This window comes from Bombyx mori, chromosome 5, assembly GCF_030269925.1.
Source record: "Bombyx mori chromosome 5, ASM3026992v2".
NCBI classification, from domain to species: Eukaryota; Metazoa; Arthropoda; class Insecta; order Lepidoptera; family Bombycidae; genus Bombyx; species Bombyx mori.
Window position 1 is genome coordinate 15,492,815 of NC_085111.1, and position 26,800 is coordinate 15,519,614.

At 37.7% G+C, this 26,800-nt stretch overlaps 3 protein-coding genes across 3 annotated transcripts; 1 reads left to right on the forward strand and 2 right to left on the reverse strand.

Moving 5' to 3' along the window:
- The first annotated feature begins 5 nt into the window (after positions 1 to 5).
- On the forward strand, positions 6 to 18,888 carry LOC101735392 (FERM domain-containing protein 5). The gene is made up of 12 exons (XM_004929962.5): positions 6 to 467; positions 537 to 641; positions 719 to 761; positions 888 to 1,064; positions 1,389 to 1,489; positions 1,773 to 1,913; positions 2,052 to 2,204; positions 8,866 to 8,954; positions 10,000 to 10,135; positions 12,551 to 12,632; positions 14,100 to 14,213; positions 16,244 to 18,888. The coding sequence occupies exons 1-12, from the start codon at positions 384 to 386 to the stop codon at positions 16,582 to 16,584; spliced, it is 1,566 nt and encodes a 521-aa protein (XP_004930019.1). The 5' UTR covers positions 6 to 383; the 3' UTR covers positions 16,585 to 18,888.
- Positions 18,880 to 20,996, reverse strand: LOC101735523 (serine/threonine-protein kinase OSR1). Its single transcript, XM_004929963.5, has one exon. It carries the CDS (start codon positions 20,994 to 20,996, stop codon positions 19,524 to 19,526), a length of 1,473 nt encoding a protein of 490 aa, XP_004930020.1. The 3' UTR covers positions 18,880 to 19,523.
- LOC101735660 (acyl-coenzyme A diphosphatase NUDT19) lies at positions 18,880 to 26,800 on the reverse strand (the record flags this gene model as incomplete). Its single annotated transcript, XM_012693682.3, has 6 exons — positions 18,880 to 21,330; positions 21,898 to 22,096; positions 23,277 to 23,474; positions 25,822 to 25,966; positions 26,411 to 26,598; positions 26,783 to 26,800. Coding segments are annotated over 6 exons (963 nt in total), but the record flags the coding sequence as incomplete, so codon positions are not given.

Here is a 26,800-nt window from a genome sequence, read left to right on the forward strand (position 1 = left end):
GTGAATGACAGTGACGGAACAGCCGAACAGCATATCCGCTCCGTAAAATTTACATCCGAGTTTTTAATACTGTATCGTACCTACACTAGTTTTGTGTCAGTTTGCTTGTTTCCATTAATATAGTTCGTTATTTAGGTATAGTCTACGGGTAGAAATTGAACCTCACTATAGGTGGTATCACAGATTATTTACTAATATGGGACTTCTACTCTCCAATTTTATTATTCTGACTGAAACAAATCAAAAGTGAATCGAATCGAAATGCGAAATAAAAGAGAAAATAAAATCGAAATTGAATGTAACTCACGTTATATTTAGGGTTTAAAAGTTTCACAACTCCTAAATAAACTAAGCTAGTGTGTTATAAACAAAAAAAGTGAAAAATGTTTAAAAGCCGTGGAGATATTGTTTATAAATGCACTGTGCGACTTTTAGAGGATACTGAAATTTTAGAATGTGAATTTCATGTAAGTTCTATCTTACAATTGTTTCATTTATTTGTTTTTCGATTAACTGAGAATTAATTGATATTTCAGCCTAGTTTTAAGGGTAAATCTCTGCTAGAACATGTGTGTCAACAATTGAATCTCACAGAGTCTGACTACTTTGGTTTAAGATATGTGGACGCAAGTGGACAGAGAGTAAGTTTCCAATATATTAACCTCATAAGACCGGAACCAAAAATTGGGAATGCTCATAGATATTTTTTCGCTTTCAGCACTGGCTACACATGGCTAAACTCATCCTCAAACAAGTCAAAGGTATTCATTATTTTAGATATAATACATATAATAAATAATAATAATAAACTTATAAACAGTTTGCAATAGTATAAACCTATTATAAACTATTAAGATAACTGTTCAGGCATTCTATTTAATTTTCAGATGCTTCGCCTATATTGTTCAGTTTTCGAGTGAAGTTCTATCCACCTAATCCTTTACTACTAAAGGAAGATGTGACTAGATTCCAAATATATTTGCAATTGAAGCGGGATCTACTTCATGGCAGGTTGTACTGTACAGCCAATGAAGCTGCCATGCTTGGAGCTCTCATCATTCAAAGTATGCTAGAGTATAAATATTTTAAGATCATTATTTTCTTCTTCATAGTCTTTTATTGATACATTTATTTTATTTTATTCTGGCTGTGGTGATATTGTTTTTATCTCAGTGTAAGTAGTTTAAGTTTATATTAGAATCCAGAAATTATTTAGATGAAACCTTTATTAGCTTGTCCTGTTTATGTTCTAATTACTGGTGGTAGGGTATATTGTGAGCGTACAGACAGACAATACACGCATCTACTGGTGCAGGTCATTAAAAAAGTATAATACAAAAATTATAATAATACTGAAATATAATAATATTGAAACAAAAATATTCCAGTTGAATTGGGAGACTATGATTCAACTATCCACATTGGTAATTATGTGAGCGAAATGAGATTGTTATTGAGACAAACAGATGCAATTGAAGGTAGGATACAGGTATGTGAATTAATAAAACTGTTTTAAATTTGCTATATTACAAATTTTATGGAAATAATTGATCACTTAGCTCAGTGGGCATGATTGGTTGTTATTTTAGGAGAAACTATGTACACTGCTAAGTTGAGGACTTATATCTAACTTATTCTACTTAGCTCTAATTCTTTGATTTGTCCTGGTAGCCGGTATAAAACTTGGCAGTGATGGTGGGTCACTGACTTGCTATATGTCACCCTTGTTGTTTTCATTATTTATTTATATTTAAATTAAATTTCTTTTCTAGGAACTACATAGGGAACCATTGGAAGGCACACCCATTGGTGGTGGAGGAGTTAAGGGTATGTCAACTGAAGAAGCCGAAAGAACATTCCTAAAGATTGCTTGCCAACTTGATACTTATGGAGTGGACCCGCATCCAGTTAAGGTAACTTATTTCATATATTTTTTTACCTCAAATATAACTTAGAATCTTGCTAGTCAAAGTGTTTGAAGTTCTGCAAATATGAGAAATGTGCAAATTAATTAAATATATTAATTATTATAATAATTCTATTTGCTTTAGGATCACAGAGGAAACCAGTTATATTTAGGTATCAACCACAGTGGCATATTAACATTTCAAGGCAGTAGGAAAACAAATCATTTCAAATGGTCAGAAGTTCACAAGATCAACTTTGAGGGGAGAATGTTTATTGTTCACTTGAATTACCCAGAGGTAAGAGTCTTGCTAAATTAATATCTTGAATTCAACACTATTAATAGTAGGGTTTTGTGGCAGATTTATAAGTGAAATGAGCATAATTTCTTTCTTTGTGCCAGTTTTACTACAGTAAATCTAGCCACCCACCTTGAGACATGAGTTCTAAATTTCGGTTTTAAAGTACAACAACTGCCCCACCTATCAAACAGAAATGCCTTAGTGCTTCACTGCAGAAATAGGTAGCGTGGTGGAACCTACCATACGGGCTCACAAGACGTCCTACCGCCAGTATATACGCAAACAATTTTTTTTTGCGGGTTCCATTTTAATTGCATTCTTCATCATTCATCCTTATTTCACCATGGAAGCTACTCCTGAACATTTGTTGAGTAGATATTTCATTAGAAAAATTGGCATCTGTCTGCGGCATTCGAACACCGACATTCGGTAGGACCTCTTGTGAGTCCGCACGGGTAGGTACCACCACCCCGCCTATTTCTGCCGTGAAGCAGTAAAGCGTTTCGGTTTGAAGGGTGGGGCAGCCGTTGTAACTTTACTGAGACCTTAGAACTTATATCTCAAGGTGGATGGCGTATTTACTTTGTAGATGTCTATGGGCTCCAGTAACCACTTAATACCAGGTGGGCTGTGAGCTCGTCCACCCATTTAAGCAATAAAAAAAAAGAAGTATATTATTATGTCCTAGCAAAAGGTTAAAAGCGCGGGTAAGCATTTGTAACATGTTATTTTTGGTGACGGTCACCACTATTAGCATGTGTCCTTCGACTTCGCGATTAAATTTTTCCTGTATCCCAGGATGCACCCAAACAAGGTAAAATAAAGATCCAATGTTATTCATACAGTACTTATTAACAATGCAATTAATTATGAAATATCACTACTGGTATTCAAAGAAAAACAATGCGTGACATTATATTGTGTGTGTTGTAATTAGATTTAGTTAATGGAAAGGTCAGCGCTACCGTGTGCGATGTTAAGGTCATCTAAAACGATTTAAAGGTACCTACTTAATTAAAAATTTCAAGTTCTGACAAAAATATGTCAGTAATTTCTCTACATAATATTTTTTTTCAAACCTAAATTACAGATTTAAAAACGAACATAAATATTCATGAAATCAGGGGGGGGTGTAGGATTTGCTAAGTACTGTTCGAGTGTCTCCGAAGAGACCTAACAGCTCAAGGGTAGCTGCTTTGTGAATGCATGTACTACCGGATTCGAATCGCGAACCGCTGTGCAGATCCGGCAAGAAAATAAGTATATTTGTGGGTTAGGTTGCACATCGAAATCTTCAGTGGTAGTTACCCGTGTAAGCTTAAACGATTGGCTTACACCAGAATTTCAAGGCCGGCTTGGTCTTGGCTTGGCAAGTGTCCGGACTGACGATTTTATAGACATCCATAGACAGTATTAGATAGCACCGGACACGGGTCAGTCAGAGTAGAGATCGGGAGTACCCTCATTGCAACGAAATTAAACAATAAACAATATGTAGTAAATAGTGATTTACATTACGATATGTCTCGCAACGAAATCCTTATCTACTTGTACTTGTGAAATAACGCATGAATATTGCAACATGTTTGGCAACATTAATTAATGTAAGGAAATTTGTTTGACGTAGAATATAATCTTATCTAATTTTCGATTTGGTAGATACTTACATCTAGCGATCGAATAAGTTCTGGAATCTACGAATCTATATAGCAGATAATGCTTTATTGCAGACCGAAGTAATTTTTAAAAATTAAATAATGTAATGGATTTGTTTGATTTATTTTGAAATATACAAAGTAAAGAAATTTTTCATTTCAACAACCGGGTATTGTTGCTCGGTAGGCCGACGATTTAAATGTTATTCGGAACTTGTTTAAATTATGCAAGCTTATTTTGAAAATGTAACATTTTTTTTCCTACTTATTCTAATAACCTTGAGGGATTATACTAGATTCTCAGAGCAAGTAGATGAGCTCACGGCCCTAGCAAGAGCAGTGCTTCGCAGAATCTACTACCGGATCGAAAATGCGACCCACTGAGAAGATCCGGCCAGAAACTCAGTGGGCTAAATGTAGGCGTGATTCAGGCATCTGTCATTTATGTGTTGTATGATGGCTACCGCCACAGCGCTTGAGTGTAGTGGGTGCTGCCATTATGTGTATTTTAGACGCGAAACAGCGATCGGTGTCTTTTGAAGAGCCCACAGCTGTTATACAATAAAGTCGAGACTAGAGCCTCTCTCTGTATGTGATAATCCACATCTTGATATCCATAAACTTTTGCAACCACTTTTTTTTTTTTTTTTGTTGCCTTTGTAGGCAGACGGGCATACGGCCCACCTGATGGTGAGTGATTACCGTCGCCCATGGACTTCAGCAATGCCAGGGGCAGAGCCAAGCCGCTGCCTACCGCTTAATACTCTCCATAAGCCTCGTTTGAAGAAGGACATGTCATAGCGCTCGGGAAACACCGTGGAGGGGAGCTCATTCCATAGCCGGATGGTACGTGGCAAAAAAGATCTCTGGAAACGCACTGTGGATGACCGCAGTGGCTCCAGGTAGTATGGATGAACTCTACTCCGGTGGCGGGCGGTGCGATGGTAAAAACGAGAGTCCACTTAATGGTGGACTGCGCTCACATTTAGAGCAATCCTTTTTTTACATTATAAAAGTGCAAGTGTGTTTATTTGTTTGTCCTCTTTTCATGTCGTAACGGAGAAAGGGATTAAGATGATTTTTTCTAGTGATGGTATTACGTTAGGAGACGACGTAGGCTACCTTTAATCCCGATTAAACATCTCATTCCGACGGGAAACTACACTGATACTATTTCTTGACCACGTGAGTGTAGTCGCGGATTCTATTCTATTCTATCAGCCCACAGATGCCCACGGCTGGACATAGGCCTCCCACAATCCTTGCCACAAAGATCGGTTCTGCGCTGCTTGCATTCAGCGGATTCCCGCGAAGTTCAATAGATCGTCGGTCCATCTTGTGGGAGGCCTACGCATAACAACTAGTATTTAATAAAGATTATGTCATTTCCTTAATGCCACGATATTGCGCAGTGATATTGATGGATAGTGCTATGAATCACTTGGCTCAATTGAGTCATGTTAAGTCAACTTTAAACGCTCTATCACATTAACGTTATTGTGTATGTTTGATCTGTGATTTCTAGGGTCGTTTGAAATTATTTTTAATGTTGTAGCGTCTTCTACAAATTAAAAATTATTTTAAGGCTTAATCTCGCTTTTACTATTTTCATTACTGGTGAGTCCGTGCCCACGAAAACTCGAAACGTCAAAAATACCTAGTCAGGTCATAAGTATTGTCACACAGTAAAAACTTTTCTTTTAGAATGCTGGCCACAAAAAAGTTTATTGAATTCGAATTTCGAATTGTTCATGAAAATAAAAATGTATACTTTTAGAATTTTACTCATTTTTAAATATGGAGTGGACGCTTAAAGAAGACCGTGTTGCAGTTATTGCGTTGCATCGTTGCGGTTACGCGCCAATTCAAATTTTTAACATACTGAAAAATTTGAATATAACCAAAAGATTCGTTTATCGTACCATCAAACGATACAATGAAGACTCTAGTGTAGATGACAGGTCAAGAAGTGGTCGCCCTCGGTCTGTTAGGACTCCAGCAGTGATAAAAGCTGTGAAGGCGCGAATTCAAAGAAATCCCAAACGTAAGCAGAAACTGTTGGCCCTTCAGATTGGGTTAAGCAGAACCACGGCGAAAAGGGTGTTAAATGAAGACTTAGGGCTTCGGGCATATCGAAGAAAAACAGGACATCATTTGAATGCTCGTCTAATGGACCTGAGACTGAAGAGATGCCGCGCTTTGTTGAAGCGGTACGCGGGAAAAAAATATCGGGAAATTCTTTTTTCGGATGAAAAAATTTTTACCGTAGAAGAGAGCTACAATAAACAAAATGATAAGGTGTACGCACACAGTATTGAAGAAGCGAGCAACCGTATTCCGCGTGTCCAACGAGTTCATTTTCCATCCTCGCTCATGGTATGGTTGGGAGTTTCTTATTGGGGCTTAACAGAGGTACATTTTTGTGAGAAAGGTGTAAAAACGAAAGCAGTTGTGTATCAAAATACAGTCCTGACGAACCTTGTGGAACCTGTTTCTCATACCATGTTCAATAACAGGCACTGGGTATTCCAACAAGATTCGGCGCCAGCTCATAGAGCGAAGAGCACACAAGACTGGCTGGCGGCGCGTGAAATCGACTTCATCCGGTACGAAGACTGGCCCTCCTCCAGTCCAGATTTGAATCCGTTAGATTACAAGATATAGCAACACTTGGAGGAAAAGGCGTGCTCAAAGCCTCATCCCAATTTGGAGTCACTCAAGACATCCTTGATTAAGGCAGCCCCCGATATTGACATGGACCTCGTTCGTGCTGCGATAGACGACTGGCCGCGCAGATTGAAGGCCTGTATTCAAAATCACAGAGGTCATTTTGAATAAACTTTAGTGTCATAAGAATCTATGTTTTGTTAAGTTCATTTTGGTATATGAATGGTTACATAATGAATAAACTTGTTTCAATTATTTTACATTAAACATGTGACAGAATTTATGAACTGACTAGGTAATATAATATGAAAATCGATAACGTATTAGTAAGAGAGTAAACCGTAAAAGTAATTGTTACAAACTGCTCTGGGATAGACCGGTGATATATTAAATAAAAGAGTGGACTGTATTATTTGGTAAGTTTATAAAAAAAGTAAAACAAGATGAAAACAAGTAAGTGTCGCGGGCGGCGTTGCTGCACGAAGCGACGAAGCCGGTGTAAATCCGCTACCCCACGCCGCGCCGCTGTCCTCCTCCCGGCGCCCGCGCCGCGCGATCGTAGATGTCCGTGCATCGACAGTAATTTTAATTATATTTTTAAAGTATCAACAAATTGTTTATAATTCTATTATATATATATATATATATAACGTAAAATTATTGAAGAAATTTAGATAATTATCCTACAAGAATTCAAATTACGACAGGTTACCTCTATTAAAGCTGATTTCATTAAAAATCTATTACGTGTTAAAAGAAAGCAACTAGAATTAATAAAGCGTAAATATTCTGTTAAGAGCTTAAAACTAAATATTATGATCATAAACTTCCAATATATCCTCGTAGTTTGCTTTCATCTTTTATGATGTTAATTTGTTTTGTTTATTCGCTATGCATTGTTTGGATAGTTGAAACAATAAAGTACCGATAACTCATGAGCGTCTGAAAAAAAGAGAATAACTCATATTTTGAAATATTGCGGCTAGACCGGTTTTGACGGGACTTTCACTGATAGATAGCTGATGATATAAGGAGTAACTTAGGCTACTTTTTTTAGACTAGCTTCGCCCCGTGCCCTCAACCGCGGTACGACAATAACCGCGGGTAACATCGCGGGACTCAGCTAGTACTAAATATGTATATATAAAAATTTCAGCAGTGTTTGATACGTGTCCTAATTTTCACGTTAAATTGGACGTCTTGACGTTGACTAGATCTGACCTAGACGATGAGGCAATACAAAGCCGCCGTCGGTCGCCTGAGACGTGTCATGTCGGATCCCCGGATTCACTCTCGGTGAATCCGGGGATCCGACACTTTTAGGCTCTTCAAGCACCGGCACCGGTCACCGTCCTCGTAGAATTTGTCGATTACGAAGAAAAGTTCGAACTAACCCCTAGATACAACCCACTAAGTTTCTCGCCAGATCTTCTCCGTGGGTCGCGATTCCGATCCGGTAGTAGTTTCTGTGAGGCACTGCTAGGGCTAGTGTTAGTAAATTCTTTCTGGTTGAGTCCGTGAGCTCACTTACCAGTCTGCGCATAGCTGGAATAACCCGTTTGGCTACCGCTGGTAGGGTAAAACAATAAGTTAATGAATATTAAGTTGAATTACGCCGTTACATACATAGTTAAAGGTCATCTAATAAAAGTGTCTTTGAAAAAAAAAAGAAAGACATAACTGGCGGTAAGGAAAAATGTGAGCTCGTACAAGTGTCGCTCTACTGCTTGTCTTTGCCGCAGTCATAATTAATGCAATTGAGACAACGACCTAATGCCTCGAAAGTCGATTAAAAAAGTTTACTGCCCTTAATTGACTAGCGATTTTATTTCATAATAACCAGTTCTAATCGAGGGGTGAGGTTATTGCTTTAAGCGACATTTTGTTTAATACGCGACATTTATCTTTGTAATTAAAGTTGCGTTGTATTTGGATATTAGCATCAAGAATGCATTTGACTAGGAGATATATGGAAATGGTACTGCAAGGTAGATAGGGAAGAGGTCGACCGAAGAAGACATGGATGGAGTGTGTGAATGATGGTATGAGAGAGAGAGAGAGGAGTGAGTGTTTAGATGACGGCTGATAGAAGAGAATGGAAGAGAAAGATTAGCTGTGCGGAGCCGAAATAGTGGGTTAAGGTGGGGAAAAAGAAGATTAGCATCAATAATACGATGTTTTTAATCGAACTTCAATAGGTGAACATCTATATTTAAACAGCTGAAGAAGTTATTTTTGTTATCATATTTTTTCCTAAAGTTTTAATAGTTCTCCAGTCTCCTGTAAAGTTGCAATAATATCGCTTAAACCTTTCACCCCTCGTAATGATGTTTCAGAAAAAACACACGGTCGGCTTCAAGTGCCCGAGCGGGGCGGCTTGTCGTCACGTCTGGTGCTGTGCCATAGAGCAGATGCTGTTCTTCACGTGAGTACCTACCTACACTTTGAATTTTGTCTTTAACGTGCCTTACAAATAATGATGTATTTTGACAATCTTTAGACTACGTTAAATAGTCATGAATATTTTTTAATACGGTTTTATTAGCTTCAGATGTATGTATGTTAGTATGTTAATATGTAACGGAATCTTTGAACATGGTTTTGATCCCCTTCAAAACGTCGGATTAACTCGAAATTTTGGTATACTTAGTAAGGACCGATGACATTTCAATATTAAAAAACATATAGAAATACAACTAAAAAATGTAAAATAAATAATAGTTTAAAAAAACTAACAAAATACGCTTTTATAGAAAATGCAACTAAAAAATAGAAAATAAATTAAAAAAAATTGAATTAAAAATAGTGTAAGGAAATATGATTTTATTGTAAAAAAAGCGTGGGTTGTTTTTCGGGATATTATCAAAATAAACCTTCTACTCATATCTGTTCATAAAATATTTATAACAACTGATACCATGTTTTTTTTAATTATTATATATTTTTTTGCTTTCAAACGACTTTAAATGAGTAAAAGTGTTTTATTTGTATCTATATTATCACTTGGGGATTCGTTTTAGTATCAGCCACGAGTCAATTTAAAAATGTAATAATTTTGCTTTGCGTTTGGTCTACAATCGGCTTAGTCATATTTAGCATAGGACGATCCTATCCCAAGTATTAATAGAATATTTTTTATAATAACTATTTACGAACAGATGAGTTCACTGACTACTTTACTGTAAGTGTGGAGTAGATACATAGACATCGTAAATGCCACCATCCTTCTTGAGGTCTGAGTCTCTGAGATTGCTTGGTATAACGGCATCACTGCTTCGCGGCAGATATGCGTAAGGTGGTCGTACTTACCCGTGAGGGCTCACAAGACTCACCACCGGTAAAACATAGGTTTTATTACATTATTCCCTCCATTTTACACGCATAGAACACGTTTTAAAATGTATGTCTGTATGTAGAAACGTCATGTTAAATTTGATTGGTGTGGTAATGGTAATGGTGTGGTAATACAGTTTGTCGTCATCGTCGGAAGCGTGCGTGTACTCTGGCGGGGGACTGTTCTCGTGGGGAACGAAATTTAAGTACGTGGGGCGGACAGAGAGGGAGATCCTCGAGAGGGACGGCCTCCTGGCACCGAGGGAGCCTCAGGTACAAACAAACAGATTTTGAAGTCAAATTTCAAGGTTCCATTTCTAGCAAACCCCGTGTGCAACTCTTTCTCCCTATGTTGTTAAAATTTATATTTTTTTGCTTTACAATTCAATGACACGGTATTAACTGTTTAAAAGCGTAAGTATTATTGTATTGTCAATAATCACTGTGAAGATATAAATAAATAAAAATAACTTAAAAATCTATAACATTATAATAGTCGTAACTTACGAGAAAGCATGTGTGCGGTTTGAAGTGAAACTTTCAGAAGTGTTCTATCTCATTCTAAAAATGAGAGACAAAATCATATAGATGTATGTTTGCCTCTTTTTAGTATAGTGAAATAGTGAATTTAGCATAGATGGAATTAAAAAGAAAAATAATTTTATATATAAATTTCAGTCTGTACTTTACAAAAACGAACATACTAATGGTCCTACTCTGGAATATACCTAGTCTTGCCATAAATACTGAGACAAAGGAAAAAACAAAAATTTCTATTGCAAATAACATTTATTACTTTTACAGTGTGTTAGTTTAAAACATAAATATAAAACAATTTAAAGTATAAAAAGCTTATTCGAAGTGGTCTCCATTGGCTGCAATACAGTTCTTTAAACGTTGAGGCCAGTTATTAATAGAAGCACGCACTCTTTCCATGGGAAAAATTTTCACTGCCAATCGTACGGATTGTTTTAGGGACTCCAAATTATTATGGCGTTTAGAGCAAGCCGTACTCTGTAAAACTGACCATAAATCATAATCCAGCGGATTAAGATCGGGACTAGACGACGGCCAGTCTTCAGTTCTGATGAAGTCCGAAACGTTCGTTTCCAACCAAGATTGCGTAGACCGAGCTTTATGACCTGGCGCCGAGTCTTGCTGGAAGAACCATTCTTGATTATTGAACATGGTGTTGTTAAGGGGCTTTACTACCTTCTCAAGAATGGTATCTTGATACACTTGTGTCGATGTTTTGATACCTTTTTCACAAAAGTATGGCTCAGTCACTTCTTCATAGCTAATACCCCACCAAACCATCACTGAAGTCGGATAGTGCCCACGTTGCACTCTGTCGACTAATTGGGAAGCTTCCTTAGAGCTTTGAACATAAATACGGTCATTTTGTTTGTTAAAATGTTGCTCAATTGTAAAACTTTTCTCATCCGTAAACAAAAATTTTCTATGACCTCCCTTTGCATACCGCTTCAGTAGTTGTTTCGATTTTACCACCCTATTCTCTTTTAAATTATCAGTTAAGAAATGACCAGTACGTCTCTTATAGGCTGCAAGTCCTAAGTCATCTTTTAAAGTACACGACATGGTTCTAAGTGCTATCTTCATCTCCCGAGATAAAATCTTTTGCTTTCGGACAAGATTTCTTCGAATTCTTTCCCTTACCGCGTTGACTACCTTTTTCGTACGAACACTACGTGAACGGCCAGATCTTTTTCTGTCACAAACAGAGGAGGTCTCATTGCACCTATCAATAGCCCGGTACACAAACATTTTACTAATACCAAGCGTATGGAGAGTTTTAAAAATTGCATTTGGCTCCATACTTAATTTGTGTAATGCAATCAAGCGATTCGGTTCTCTTTATCACCCCACTCCATTCTAATATCGCAAAATATTGTACAATGTTTTGGCGCCAAAATGAGAAAACCAATGAGCAATCATATAAAAATGACAGATTCCAAATTCAAATATAATATTTTGTTTATTTTTAATTGTAACAGTATTTATGGCCAGACTAAGTAGTATAATTAAAAATATATTTGCAGAAACACTCTATAGCAACCCAGTTTTAGAGCACTGGGCTTGTGGAGAGTATTAAGCGGTAGGCAGCAGCTTGGTTCTGCCCCTGGCATTGTTGAAGTCCATGGGTGATGGTAACCACTCACCATCAGGTGGGCCGTATGCTCGTCTGCCTACAAGGGCAATAAAAAAATAAAATAAAAACTTAGTAATTTTCTCTTAAAATTAAATAGATAAAAAAAAATTATGCATGATTTACCTAACATATTTGTCAAAATTACTTCATATGTTAAATAATACAATATAGACATAGTAAATACTGTTATTTAAGAGTATCTTAAGAAAATTCTTTTGATTTAAATGCTTTTTGGGTATTCTGAAAAATCTGTGTATACCTTAATTGGATATGTATTGTTGGGGCGAATCGTCGGTCGTCGTTCCAGTGGTATCTCTGAAAAAAAGGGCCCGGAAGAGGGCAGACAGGTATGTCTGCTCTTAAGATCCTACCCAGTCTTCAGTCTGCCCGTGATCATGATTTGCAGCACCGTCCAAGTATCGGGAACTTAGTAAAACAAAAGTCCTTGTAAATACCTGTTAAAGGTGTTCATAATATTATGAGGATTTAAAACTATATACACATATACCGATTTTCAGGAAGAAGGCTCCAGTGCTGGAGGAAAGAGGAAAGCTTCGAGCGTACCAGCGACTCCGTCTACGCCGATGACTGGGGACTTTGGTGAGTTTATTACCAGAAATAGGCAGGGCGGTGGTACCTACCCGTGCGGACTCACAAGACGTCCTACCGCCAGTAATTACGCAAATTATAATTTTGTGGGTTTGGTTTTTATGACACGATGTTATTCTTTCATCGTGGAAGTCAATCGTGAACATTTGTTAAGTACGTATTTCATTAGAAAAATGGATACGCGCCTGCGGGATTCGATCACCGGTGCATCGCTAGATACGAATGCACCGGACGTCTTATCCTGTAGGCCACGACGGCTTCAAATCATTTTTTTATTATTTATTATTTATTTGGGAAACCAACAGTACAATACAAACATAATATTTAAAAAAATAGCTTACACAATAACCAAACAAGTTTCTGCCATCAAAATCACATATAAGTAGAAAGTGAACAGAGAAGAGAAAATTTGAAATTTAAGTTTACACAAAAAAAACAAAAGCAACACAATACGCACATATTATTATGTACATCAACTTACACACTATAACACTAAGTAATACTCATCGGGACTAAATCTCCTTATAAATATTCCAAAATAGCTTTTCTATATGCTACAAGTGACAAGTAAAAGATGTCAGCATCAGAGAACTTAGTATCATACAACCTACAAGATCTACGGACAAAAGAGTTAGAAGCATATTTCGTTCGTGCCGTGGACATGTGGGAAGTCTGTTTAGAATGCTGTTAGAATAGTGTTACGCGCTGGGGTTCGGGATAAATAAAATTTCACCAAAGTACAACTTAAAAGCTGTATTCAACACTTAAAATATTTCACAAACACTTTAAAACACCCAGCAAACACTTTAAAACTCTCAATTCGCTTGTTACGCTTCGAGTAGTTCCGATTACAGACTGACCGCGTGCCATCTCTACAACGCTTTTATAGCCGATACCTCATCCCTAGAATTATCGAAAATATTCTACACATATCTAGTAGTAGTTTCCGCCATCTGTCAATAGATGGCGTTGTACTTCTCGAGCGTTCTGGGCGCTACTAAATCCTTCGATATTTGATCGACTATTCAGCGATATAATATGTCGTTACTCTTTACCGGTGTAACGATAGTATTAATTTGATCATTATGCCTTCTGACTGCTTGTTTTTTTTTTTTATTGCCTTGCTTGGTGGACGAGCTCACAGCCCACCTAGTGTTAAGTGGTTTCTGGAGCCCATAGACATCTACAACGTAAATGCGCCATCCACCTTGAGACGAAAGTTCTAAGGTCTCAGGTATAGTTACAACGGGTGCCCCACCCTTCAAATCGAAACGCATTACTGCTTCACAGCAGAAATAGGCAGAGTGGTGGTACCTAGCCGCGCGGACTCACAAGAGCTCCTACAACCAGTAAAAAAATAATTTAATTAATATGCCTTTTGACTGCTTGTTTGCGATTATGTAATTCGTGTTCACCTGGGCAGTGGTAGTAAGAGTCTCGGTTGTTGCGTGTTCCCAGGGTACAGCAGTCTGCCGCGCTCGACGCACAGCGCGCCGCTGGAGGAGAGCGGGGACGGCGCCGCGCACCTCGCGCTGGCGTGTTGCGAGCGCGCACCCGCCGACAAGCCCGCCGGTCGGTACCCGATCTTACCCTTATGTACCCGACTTAATTATTTTTTCTCTACTTATGCTGATAGCCTTGAGAGGCTACTTCAGCTTGACGTGTGGGTGAGCTCACGGTGCAAACCGAAGTGTAACACTAACCCTAGCAAGAGCAGTGCTTCGCAGAATCTACGACCGGATCGGAAACGCGACCCACTGAGAAGATCCGGCGAGAAACTCAGTGGGCTGTGTCTATGGGTTAATTTACTTGCCAAGCCCTTCGTCGCGAGCGACGGGTTCGGTGAGAACGGTGACCGGTCCTTGAGGTACCTAAAAGCACCGTTAATGGATCAGGAGGACCCGTAATGACGTGTTTAGGGCAAGACGGCTGGCTTAAGCGAAGCAGTTGCTCCTATTGAGCACCGTAGGGACCGCCCAACGCAATTTTACCGGTGGTAGGACCTCTTGTGAGTCCGCACGGGTGGGCACCACCACCCTGCCTATTTCTGCCGTGAAGCAGTAATGCATTTGGGTTTGAAGGGCGGGGCAGCCCTTGAAACTATACTGAGACCTTAGAACTCGTATCTCAAGGTGGGTGACGGACGGCATTTACGTTGTAGATGTCTATGGTCTGCAGTAAACACTTAACACCAGTTGGGCTGTGAGCTCGTCCACACACGTAAGCAATAAAAAAATAATAATAAAACGTGTGGAGACGGTTTAAAACCTTTTTATAATACACCACCACTATACTTTAAAAATACAAAATAAAAATAAGGTTATCTTCAACTCATTATGAACGAACCGCACTAAAATGTTGATAAAAAAAAACTACAAAAACACATTTGACCACACTCTGATATCGATGCATTATTCAGTTATTTTACGTCATACATGTTTGTACTGATGATAGCTTATCTGTTAATGGAGTCCCGACGAAATTTCCCCTCATCTCCATCTCGCAGTTTAAGATCATTATAACTGCTTACCATCGGACTCTAAAATGAACGTCGTCTCTTGAACTTTAGGATATGTCCTTCTTAAAACTAGGTTTAAAAGTGTAGTTATCGGCAGGTAGGGCTCGACTGTGCCCCCTAAAATAGGTGATGTCCATTAGCCGATCCGTTAGTTTGTTTGCCTTCAATGTCAATAAAAAAAACTAACTCGGGTATATATACTGATTCTGTATATACTGATACTGATTTCAGCAAGTTAAATTAAAAAATGATCATTATAGTAAGTTGTATGATACTAAGTTCTGTAATGCTGACATCTTTTGTTTGTCACACGTAACAGAGAGAAATGCTATTTTGAATTATTTATAAACTGATTTAGTCAGATGAGTATTATTAAGTTTTAAAGTGTAAGTTGATGTATATTTGAGGCCGTCAGCACAAAAGTGGCCTATCTTACATTTTTTCATATTCGTGGTTCTACTATATTGCAATATATTAAAAAAAAAAAAAAAATTGATGCAAAACCGGCCTATCCCTAGTTTCGCCCATAGATAACAGATGGCTTTGTCAACATTATTTTTGTGGTTTTGTTTTTGCATATGAGGCAGTGTAAAAGTAAATTCAGACCTCATTGTCTCCATACTTACTATAGTAAGATTAGGTAAGTTGAGGCCACTTTTGCGCTGAGGGCCTCATATGTGCATACTGTGTTGATTTTGTTTTTTGTGTAAACTTAAATTTCTAAATTTCTCTATTTTATTCTTTGGTTCACTTTCTACCTATATGTGGTTTTGATGATGGAAACTTGTTTGTTTATTGTTTTAGCAACTTTTTAAAATAGTATATGTTTGCTTTTTACTGTTTGGTTTCAAAAATAAATAAATAAATAGTGTTGCATGTATTATAATCATACACATTCATGTGAACATTGAAGGTACTTACTTGGGATAAGGTACTTACTGTTAGGGTTCCGTATATACTTTTGTGTTTTTGAAAGAAGTCAGATAGACATTGCCTCTATTTATTGTGTTAACATTGATACTGTATAAATGATTGAATACATAGTCGTACATAATGTTAAACGATTTGTTCTCTGTGTGCGCAGTATGTCCGTCCGAGTACGGGATGCGGGACTCGTTCGAGCACTCGTCGTCCGAGTCTGGCGTGACGTCACAGACGGGTCCGTCTCAGGGCGAGGAGTGGAGCCGGCCCCCCACCGCGGCGCCCCCGCCCCCCGCGCCGCGCCCCTTCAGCCTCGTGCGCGCCTTCGTGCCGTCGTTCCTGTTCGTGTGGCTGTCGCTAGGTATGTTCGCACTCCTGCTGTTCGAGACGGACGTGCGTTTTCTGCGCGCCGTCAAGCACAAGCCGGAAATGGTGGCGCTGCGCCGGTACTACTACGCGCCCCTCAAGGAATACGTCAAGAGAAAGGTCGTTGAACTGTTTTAATATCATAATATGATATGTCGCAAGCGTCGAATCCTCAGTAGAACTTAACGTGAACCGCGTTGTGCCGTTTAAAGATTAACCCGACGAAATTAAAGTGTCAAATTTTGGGACACGTTTATATTTAGAATTTAGTAGTTTTTAAACGATGTTATTATACAGTTTTAAACAAAACAAAACAAAAAAAAAACGTTATAAAAGTTTCATCTTTTAAAATACTCACATTCCCTTTTTCAGTATTAACTTTTCATTCTTACTGTGTTTTTTTCAATTTCTTCGATAATGACGAATCTCTTTTTTATTTTATTTTAAAATGAAATATTATCATAATAATAACAAGTCATTTAGATATTAAGTCACGCCTATACGCTTTTAACAGTACAATTTATTGGTAAGCTTAGCACATTATAGCACAATGGATTTGTATATTTCTCGTTCCTAATGTAAAGCATTTAGAAAAGAGTAAATAATGTGTAGTAATTAATCTATAATTTATCTGACAATTAAAAAGTTAAGTAACTTTTCTTTTATCTGTGCCTTCATATTTGTGCAATCTCAAATTGATTTATTTACAAAATTAGGCTATTTAAAAAGATAAGAACATTTAACATTTAATAATTGTTGCTTGTTAAATATATTTTTTGCTATACTTATTTATTTTTGTTAATTTATGGTGATGGTTTATATTTATTCCAAAGAACAAAAGACAACTAAAAATGTTCGAATAGAATCTCTAAATGTTGTAATTTTTTATAACATTCCACGATAATTAATGTTTTGTCTTCCATCCAGAAGGTATTTTGAAAATATGCACAATTACGCACAATGCAAAAATATAGTGTTATTACAGAGCACAAGTTATTTTAAATTTTATGAATTATAACGTTGTTCTTACTAGTCAAATAATGAGCTTAATTTATAAGAATTTTTAAAGTTGTTCAATAATTTATTTGGTTATACAATTGTAATGTGGGTCAGAGTGGAATTTCGAGTAATCGGATTAAACATTTCAATAAAAAAGGATATTTGTTAATTCATTGATCAATGTATTAATAAAAAATCGATCTCAAGTCGCCATCCAACATAACGTTATCCTTTGTTGATGCAATAGAGCCTGTTTTTTTCACGCTGTCTTTCCACATTGGCTGTGCTATAATTTTATACAAAATAAAGGATTCATTTTTAAACCTTTGAAATATATTTTTATTGTATTTGAATGTACTTACTTTGGAAAATGTTCATGCCTTACTAGATTTTTAGATATTAGAATAATTTTTCCTCCCTAGTCAATGTTACATTTTAAAAAAGTATATCCAAGAGTAAGCTATAAGTAACGAAAAGCAATTTGTATTTTAGTTTTAAACATAATTTTTTACTCATGTAAGTCTATTTCAGAATGTTTAATCATGTATGTATTATTAGAATTTAAATAAGGAAACTGCTAGAAATTGTCGATTATTTTTATTATTTTACTTACTTTTTACCCTTAATGATGTAATGTTCATGCAGTACATACTTAATACCGAATACTTAACCTAGCAAAGGGTGTTATTTTGAAGATGGATAAAAATTTAATATTGATCTTCGATTTTTTTACTTACAATATTATTAAAATAATATATTTCCAACAAATTTTAAGTTCTAAAATTTCCTAGTGTAATTATTCACAGTGAAATGTCTAAGAGTAAAATTACTTGGACTTTTTCTTTCAATATTTTATAAGAAAAATAATATTTTCTTAAACATGACTTATTCACGTTTAAATTTCGGTTTGAAGTACAAGTATTTTTTAATTTGTTATAAATCATATCTCATAGCGCTTGTTAGTTAACGCAAGAACTAGCGGATAAATAAAAAAATCTAAAGAAAATGTCAATTAAGCTGATCTAGAATATTGTACAAAGCTACTGATATTTCAACTTCGCTGCGAAGTAGAGTAATACGAGAGAAAAAATGTTTTGTAGCATAGAGATACGAATGTTAGCTAATAATAATGATGAGAGTATAAATTTTTCTTTGTGGACCAACCCGCGTCGCTATTACAGAAATGCAACTGAAACAGTAAGTTATTTTTGTACCGCCATCGCTTAAAGTCCATAGTTCAATGTAGTCCTAAGAATACAAAGTAAAGTTAGATTATTTATTTATAAATTATCAGACCTATGTATGATGCCAAATACAATAAATTTGTAATCGTTCAGAAATTATGTACGTCAACAGTTTCGAGTCAAATATTCGTAGTGGAAAGGTAGTTTTAGTCAAATGTGGACAAAAATATTGTTTCAATAAAACATTCAGCCGATAAAATCATGTTTTATTTTATTATTAAAATACTTCCAAAATAAGCAACAAACAAAATATAACAATGTAAAATACCGTCTTATAGTGCAATAGAAACCTGAAATTTTAAATTCAAGGCCGTAGCGACTGTACGGCCAATGTTTATTCATCGTGTACAAGAAACATACTCATATGGCACTAACGTTTACATAGGATACATTATGTCGCTTTTTACCACCAATGATAATACAGGATAGCGCAAGTTTAAGCTCCTTTTCACTCCACACGGCCACAATGTCCCCGTGCCTTGTAAGATGATGGGGCGGCGGTAGTTCAAATGAAAAATGACCGTGTTTAGATGACAAAAGTACTTATGCGCCGTAAGACTTTCTGACATTACACAAGATCTTATCCAGCTAAACTATAAAATAATAAACTTTACAAAATAAAATTATGAGCAAAACAATACAATCGAATACAATGTTCAATAACGAAGCGACTAAAATCGACAGAATACTATCACAAATTTTTACAAATTCAGATTCACTCCCACACGACCCAAACGGATCGCGAAACTCACATTTCATTCGATCGAACTACGTTACATTAAAGAGCTAATGGGATCCGTCGTGGCGGGTCGTCAGGTTGCGGCGCGGCGGCGCTTAGTCCACTACAGAGATCTGCGCGAACCCGAGCAGCGTGCTCTCGTCGGAGGGCGCGGCCGGGTCCGCAGAGTCCAGCCGGAAGGTGAGCGAGCGCGGCGGGGGCGCCGAGCCGGGGAACAGGCGCGCGTCCACCAGCCGCTGGAGGTGTCGGGCGATGCACGCGGCGTCCCGCGCCTCCACCAGCCCCGCACCCACCAGCTCCGTGGCGATGCCGTCGGCGGAATCCTTGCCGGCCGAGAATTCGAACCGGATGTCGTTCAGCTCGCGCTTAGAATTACGCATGCGCAATACGAGGTCGATCTGTGGAGCCTCGCCACCAGTGAGCGAACCGATCGTGAAACCAGCGCGACCTTCGCCAAGCTCCTCACCCTCGGAGTCGGAGGAGTCTGCACGTGCGAGGGTGTTCATGGGTCGGTCCCTGGCGGCGTCATCGTCCTCGTCCTCTTCGTCGTCGCTCTCCCACACCCACTCCCCGGTCTCCATGCGATGCAGACGACCGGAGGCTCCAGGTTGTCGCTTGCTGGCCTTGTGCACGCGCGTCTCCATGCTCGGGCCGTTCGAGACGAGCGTCTGCACGAGATACTTTCGATCCTTTGCTTTCTTGAAAAACGAGTGCTTGAGCAGTTCCGGCGCCGAAGGTCGTTTCGTTGGATCTTTCTGGAGACACTCCGATATCATTTTCCTGAAAGTCTTACCGTACGCTTTGTACTGATCTTTTTCCTCGGCGCCGGTGTCGAGTGTTGGCGGGTCATTCTGCAACGTGAGCATGAGTACCTTCATCGGTGGGTACTTGTGGTACGGGGCGGTGCCGGTGGCCATCTCGATCGCGGTGATGCCGAACGACCAGATATCCGCTTTGAAGTCATAACCGTGATTTTGTTCCATGACCTCGGGAGCCATCCAACAAGGCGTCCCGACGAATGTATGTCGCACCTTCTGTCTGGACAAGTCCCGGCCGGTCGCGAGCCATGCAGACACACCGAAGTCGGCGATCTGGACGGTTCCATCATCACCGAGGAGGATATTTCCTGCTTTAATATCCCTGTGAATTTGCCCGTTCTGATGGAAGTATTCTAATCCTTTAAGCACCTCCTTGAGAACCGTGGCGATGGTCGCTTCATCAAATACTCCATGTTTACAGTTGGAGATCCTCATCTTATGTTTGATGATGTCAAGAAGACTTCCTCCTTCGAGAAGTCTCAGAACGAGCCACAGTTCTTCTTTTACCACAAAGCTGGTGTAATAGGTGACGACATTTTCGTGGTTGCAGCTTGACATGGCCTGAATCTCTTTGAGCAGTTCATCCATGGAGGTGTTCCATTTCTCGAGGTTGATACGCTTGATGGCGCACTTCTCTCCCCGCGGGCGGCAGAAGGCGGCGTGCACGACGGCCGTGGCCCCGACCCCGATCACTTCCATCAGTTCATAATCATCCTGGCTGTTAGGCCACGAGTTACCGGAGGTAGCCATCTTTCTGTGATTCTACTCTTGCAAATGTTTAATGTTAAATTGTTCAGTGGTTTTGTACTAATAATAATAATATCAATCGATAAAGCGATTACTCAATTTATATTTCGTAGCAAAATTATTTAATTTTTTTGTAATGTAATTTTACGATCACCCATGTCGATATGGTTGTATGGTTTGTAATTCCTAATTACAAACACTGGTTTGATATCTTTCGATTTTGGGTATTCCGCTCTGTGGATAGTTTTACAGTTTTCTCTTAATTCTAAAATCGTCTTGTCTATATATTTATTATTATTATTATTGTCGTTTACATCTGAGGGATACAGGTCGTCACCTGAAAACAAAACGAAACTAAAATTAAAATGCGCGTTTTCCCTTCTAGTATAATGTATTATGTAAATGAAGTCTGATCTGAGTCTGATGAAATGGAGTCTGAAGATGCTGAAGTCGTCGTGGCCTAACGGATAAGACGTCCGGTGCATTCGTGTTGAGCGATGCACCGGTGTTCGTATCCCAGGCGGGTACCAATTTTTCTAATGAAATACGTACTCAACAAATGTTCACGATTGACTTCCACGGTGACGGAATAGCATCGTGTAATAAATATGAAACCCGCAAAATTATAATTTGCGTAATTACTGGTAGTAGGACCTCTTCTGAGTCCGCGCGGGTAGGTACCACCACCATGCCTATTTCTGCCGTGAAGCAGTAATGCGTTTCGGTTTGGAGGCTGGGGCAGCCTTTGTAACTATACTTGAGACCTTAGAACTTATATCTCAAGGTGGGTGGCGCATTTACGTTGTGGATGTCTATGGGCTCCAGTAACCACTTAACACCAGGTGGGTTGTGAGCTCGTCCACCCATCTAAGCAATAAATAAAAAATACAATTTATATACGCACCAGGTAATATTTGCAGAATTCCATCGGCTACTTTTACGTACACAGGAAAGACAAGTTCGTGACCATAACAACTGTTGCTCTTGGCAAATTCAATCAGTTCATCCAGGTCCTTCACGTGAGAGAACCGTGTCAGTTCGTATGTTTGAGGTGGGTATAACTTCACGTCACTGCTGTTGAGTATCTCAGTTGGGTCTGACCACTGAAACATTAAAATTTGTACGAATTTAAAATTGAATTATGTGAGATGAATTTATTGATAATTGAAATGTAATAATACGCCCAGTATCTCGTCGAAATGATGGTACAATTTTAGGGTCCAAATATTCAAGTAGTGTTTCAAAAAAGATTTCCCTAATCAAAGAATATCACTGTGTACTAGAATTGAACTGACAATTAGCGGTAGGCAGCGGCTTGGCTCTGCCCCTGGCATTGCTGAAGTCCATGGGCGACGGTAACCACTCACCATCAGGTGGACCGTATGATCGTCTGCCTACAAGGGCAATAAAAAAAAAATTCTTTTCGTAATTAGTAGCGGTAGTTATTGTCAGCTTAGAGTATGACCAATCAGGCTATTTCTTTCGCGAAGCAAACGCGCCTTTTGGTTGGAAATGTAGTATCGGCATAGTAGAACCCAATAAACAAATAAAAAATAAACTTCTACTTGATGTCTAGGTCTCAAGGTGGTGGCCGTGAGCTTGTCCATAAATCATTGTGATAAAAAAAAAAAACAAAAAGTCATTTTACCGTAAAATGCATTCAAAGCTTTGATAATTTGGCAATCATAAGGAGATAACAATGATAAGTAAATTGTATAACATCTTTAGGTAATAATGCACTTAACAGATATGCGACAACATCTGATTCAATTATATGATTATGACCGAGTTGGTGAGCTTGATGTTGAGAATAAATTACTTTGGTTATTATCAGGTTAACGCTATTTTGTTTGCATTGCTATTAAAAACAAAATCAAGTAATTTTTCTCATATTTATGCATATTGACATGTCATGTTCAAGCTATTTAGACAATACAAAATCAGCCCAATGTCATTTTGTTTTTTTTTTAACTATGCAATGACAATGAAAGACTTCTAATAAAATTGTGGCATTGAGAAATGTCTCATGAGAAATATCTCTTTATAAACTTAATTTCCAGAAGTGCCATTATGTAACATTTTGACATTTTTTTGTTTTTAATCAGTATTCAATCTAAACAAAATGGATTCAGTGGATTCAGTTGATTAAGTTTGGCGACCCAGCAACATAAAAATATTGGTATATATGGCAATTCTAGTGTAATAATGGTATTGATAGGGAACTTTTATATATTTGAATATATATAAAACCAGGAAGGAATTAAAATAAACAAAATTACCTACCTTAACAAAGGCAACTTCTGTAGAGTAATTTTTTAACTCAGGCTTTTCCTCTAACGCTGTCACAAAGAAGGCTGTGTTGAATCTCTTCGGTAAAGTGGCTGGAGTTAACCAATTGCTCCAGTAATGTAGTGACCATATGTCTGGATAGCACTTATAATCTTCACACAGGTTCCAAAGGCTTTCTGGATTCTTGCTTACCTTAAAAAAAAAAAGGATTTCTTTTCTGTTTCTGTTATAAGAAAAAAGAATTTATTTCTGTTACAGGCCAAAAGGTATCATACTGTATTTACTATTTTTGTTTTTTAAATGGACTCTTATTATTAGATATCATTATTTGTCAATAGTTGTACAATTGGCTACTTAGGTCTACAGATAATATAATCTCTCCATATTCATGCTCCTTGATACTGTTTCGAGGGTTTGTTTATGATAATATTTTAGATTTTTACTTCTACTTTATACCAGTCTTCGTGCTGTAATTATAACAAAGAAAATCCTTTGCTTCTGTGTTATGGGCGCCAGAAATATATTATTATATTATATAAGATATATTAGAAGACAAGCAAAAGACCAATATCTTTAAAACAAATTGCTATGTGATGAGAAAAAGACCATAAAGTGACATAATCAATAAAGACCAAAAAGTTTATTCAAAGAAATTATCAAAATTATTCTTCTAGGAGGAAAATATGCAATGTCATTATATTCTAAATTATTTATTCGTTGCATTAAATAAATGCTAACCATAGGTATCACAACATAAATGCTTACATCTGCATTGCAATATGAGGTTGGAGTATCAGTTGTTTTTAAAATGGCAGTCCCACCCTTCTAACTAGAAGAATTGATTACTTGTGGGCAGAAATAAAAGGAAAGATGGGTTTTTTTAGTTTTTTTATTGCCCTTGTAGGCAGACGAGCCCACCTGATGGTGAGTAGTTAACTTCGCCCATGGACTTCAGCAATGCCAGGGGCAAGCTGCCTACATTATCTGTGTAAGCTCACAATACTATATACCACCAATCAATTATATTATCATAAGTTCACATAGATGATAAAAGTTTTTAGTGTACATCATTATGCATATATTTATTATCTATATAAAATATTTCAATGTTACTGTTAATACGAAAGTAACTGTCTGCCTGTTACCTCATACCGAAATCACTGAACTAATTTTGATCAAATTCAGTATGTGTAGTCTGTTTTACTTTAAATTTTAATTTAGTTTTACCAAGCGCCTGCTGACTATGTGCCAGGAAAGGATCCGGAGTTTCTTTGGGCACATAATGCGATCCTCATTGCACAGCCTGGAGAAACTCATCATTATCGGACAAATGGAGGGGAAGCGCGCTAGAGGAAGAGCGCCGGCTAGATGGGTGGACCAACTCAAGGAGATGACTGGAGGCCAGATACAGGGAGCGGTACATATGGCGTAGAACCGGACCGAGTGGAGAAGATTGACATACAGTCACGATCCTCAGCATTGAGGGAACGACCAGAAAAGTCTGTTATTAATAATTTGAACTTTGGGAAGAATTTAGGTTATCTATGATCCCACTGCTGAGTATGGGACCCCGCCAATGTCTTTTTAAGAGTAGTTATTGCAAGCGAAGCAGCGAGCATGGACGAGTAAATATTTAAAACGGGTCAATTTACATTTTTTGTTGTTTAAAAAAATTACACTTAAGTGCTAACAAAAAGGTGTAGAAATACTTTATTTTTATTCAAGGACTCCAAGTCATTTACAGTCCGTTTCATATTTGGCTTATGTAACATTGTAAATAAACATTGTTGTGAAATTTAAATTATATCTATAGCAAAAGCAAACAATGTTTTATGCAGTGAAACATGTTTCCATAAAATGAATAAAAATTACAAGTTTCTGATGAATTTTACATTTAAAATGTTGTATTACACTGTAATAGAATTGATGTGAAAGCTACTTAGCTCTAAACTTTCATTAATTTGAGAACTCTGTAATCTTATGTTATCTAGTAATTTATTAAATGAACATATGGTGAGTATCTAAGAATATAGAAATATTACGGTTATTTTTTTTCCTAACTATTAGAGGGTTTTTGGGGTTTTGCCTGGACGAGTAGGTGAGCTTATGGGTTCAACCTGTGAGAATTTGCTAAGACTAGCAAGAGCATTTCTTCGCAGAATCTACCCCCAGATCGGAATCCATCCAATAGCAGCCCACTGAGAAGATCTCGCGGGAAACTTAGTGGGTTATGTCTATGGGTTATTTCACTGGTCAAACTCTTCATCATAATTGAAGAATACAATGAGAATAGTCAACGGATATTAATGATCTAATATAATCAGAGACAACAAGGATTGCATGGTGCTTACAACACTTCTGAAATAGGGACACCCAAAAACAAAAAAATCATAGTAAGACTGATTCGATATTAGTGTTTCAAAACTGCAGCATGAAAATGTAAGGTATTATAAATATAATATCAAGTTATATTTGTAAAACATAAAAATGAAATTAAGAGGAAAACGGTAATTTTCAGTAAAGTTTCACAAACACTCACTCTGTCCTGCCAAGTTTTAACATCAATATTAGCTATGAAATCCGCCCTTAAGCCGTCCTTTTGCTTCTTGTGCTGCTGACTGCATAGCAGAATCCCTAACTCTTCAAAAGTTTCCCTGATGGCTGTAATTCTTAATGATATGTGCCTAAAAAAATGTTACAGACAGTAAGTAATTATCTTTTACTTTTCATGAATAATGTTAACATCAATTTAACACGAATTCCATTACTTTTATTTTTGTGGTACTAACTCAAAACAGGTTTTTAATGACGCTGTTGAATGAGTAAATATGTGTTTTAGCTTTTGGATATTGTGGTTCTAAGCAGACATAGATAAAAGATTTAGGCAAAAACATATTATTAATGTGTATCTATATTACCTATAGTTTTATAGGTATCTTTTAATTTTACATTAAAAATAGGACATTTAATGACATAGTGAAAAAGAAATTCCAATTGTTTTAATGTAAATTGCCAAATCAATTTAGTCTTCACTAATGATATCCATTAGAGGTACACGAGATTGGCAGACTGCACGTCGGAATGTAGTTGAGATGCCCGATTAAATTTAAATAATATGTTAATTTTACCTTCGAATGGGATTCTTTTGTAAAATTGGAGTGATAGGACCATTAGCGTGATGTAGAGACTCTAAATCTGTGTTCGTGTAACCAAACAAACTGAACAGCTGTAGCCAGCGATCGTCTTCGTCAGCGTCTTCGGTAACTCCGCCGGGGAACACCACGCTGTTTGGAAACGCACCGCGACCCGTCCGAGTCTGCAACAGAATTTCGTAATTAACACCGCCGCACGACAGCGACTGCTTACTACGCTTCGTGAGCACTATCAACGTAGCGGCGTCACGCCAACTTTTTCCAATAACATTTTTCATGATGCGGTCGCGCACCGAGAGGCACCGAGGCACCGCAGGGTTATAATTCGCTATGCAAAGGTCAACTTACACGTTTACCGCTTGACAC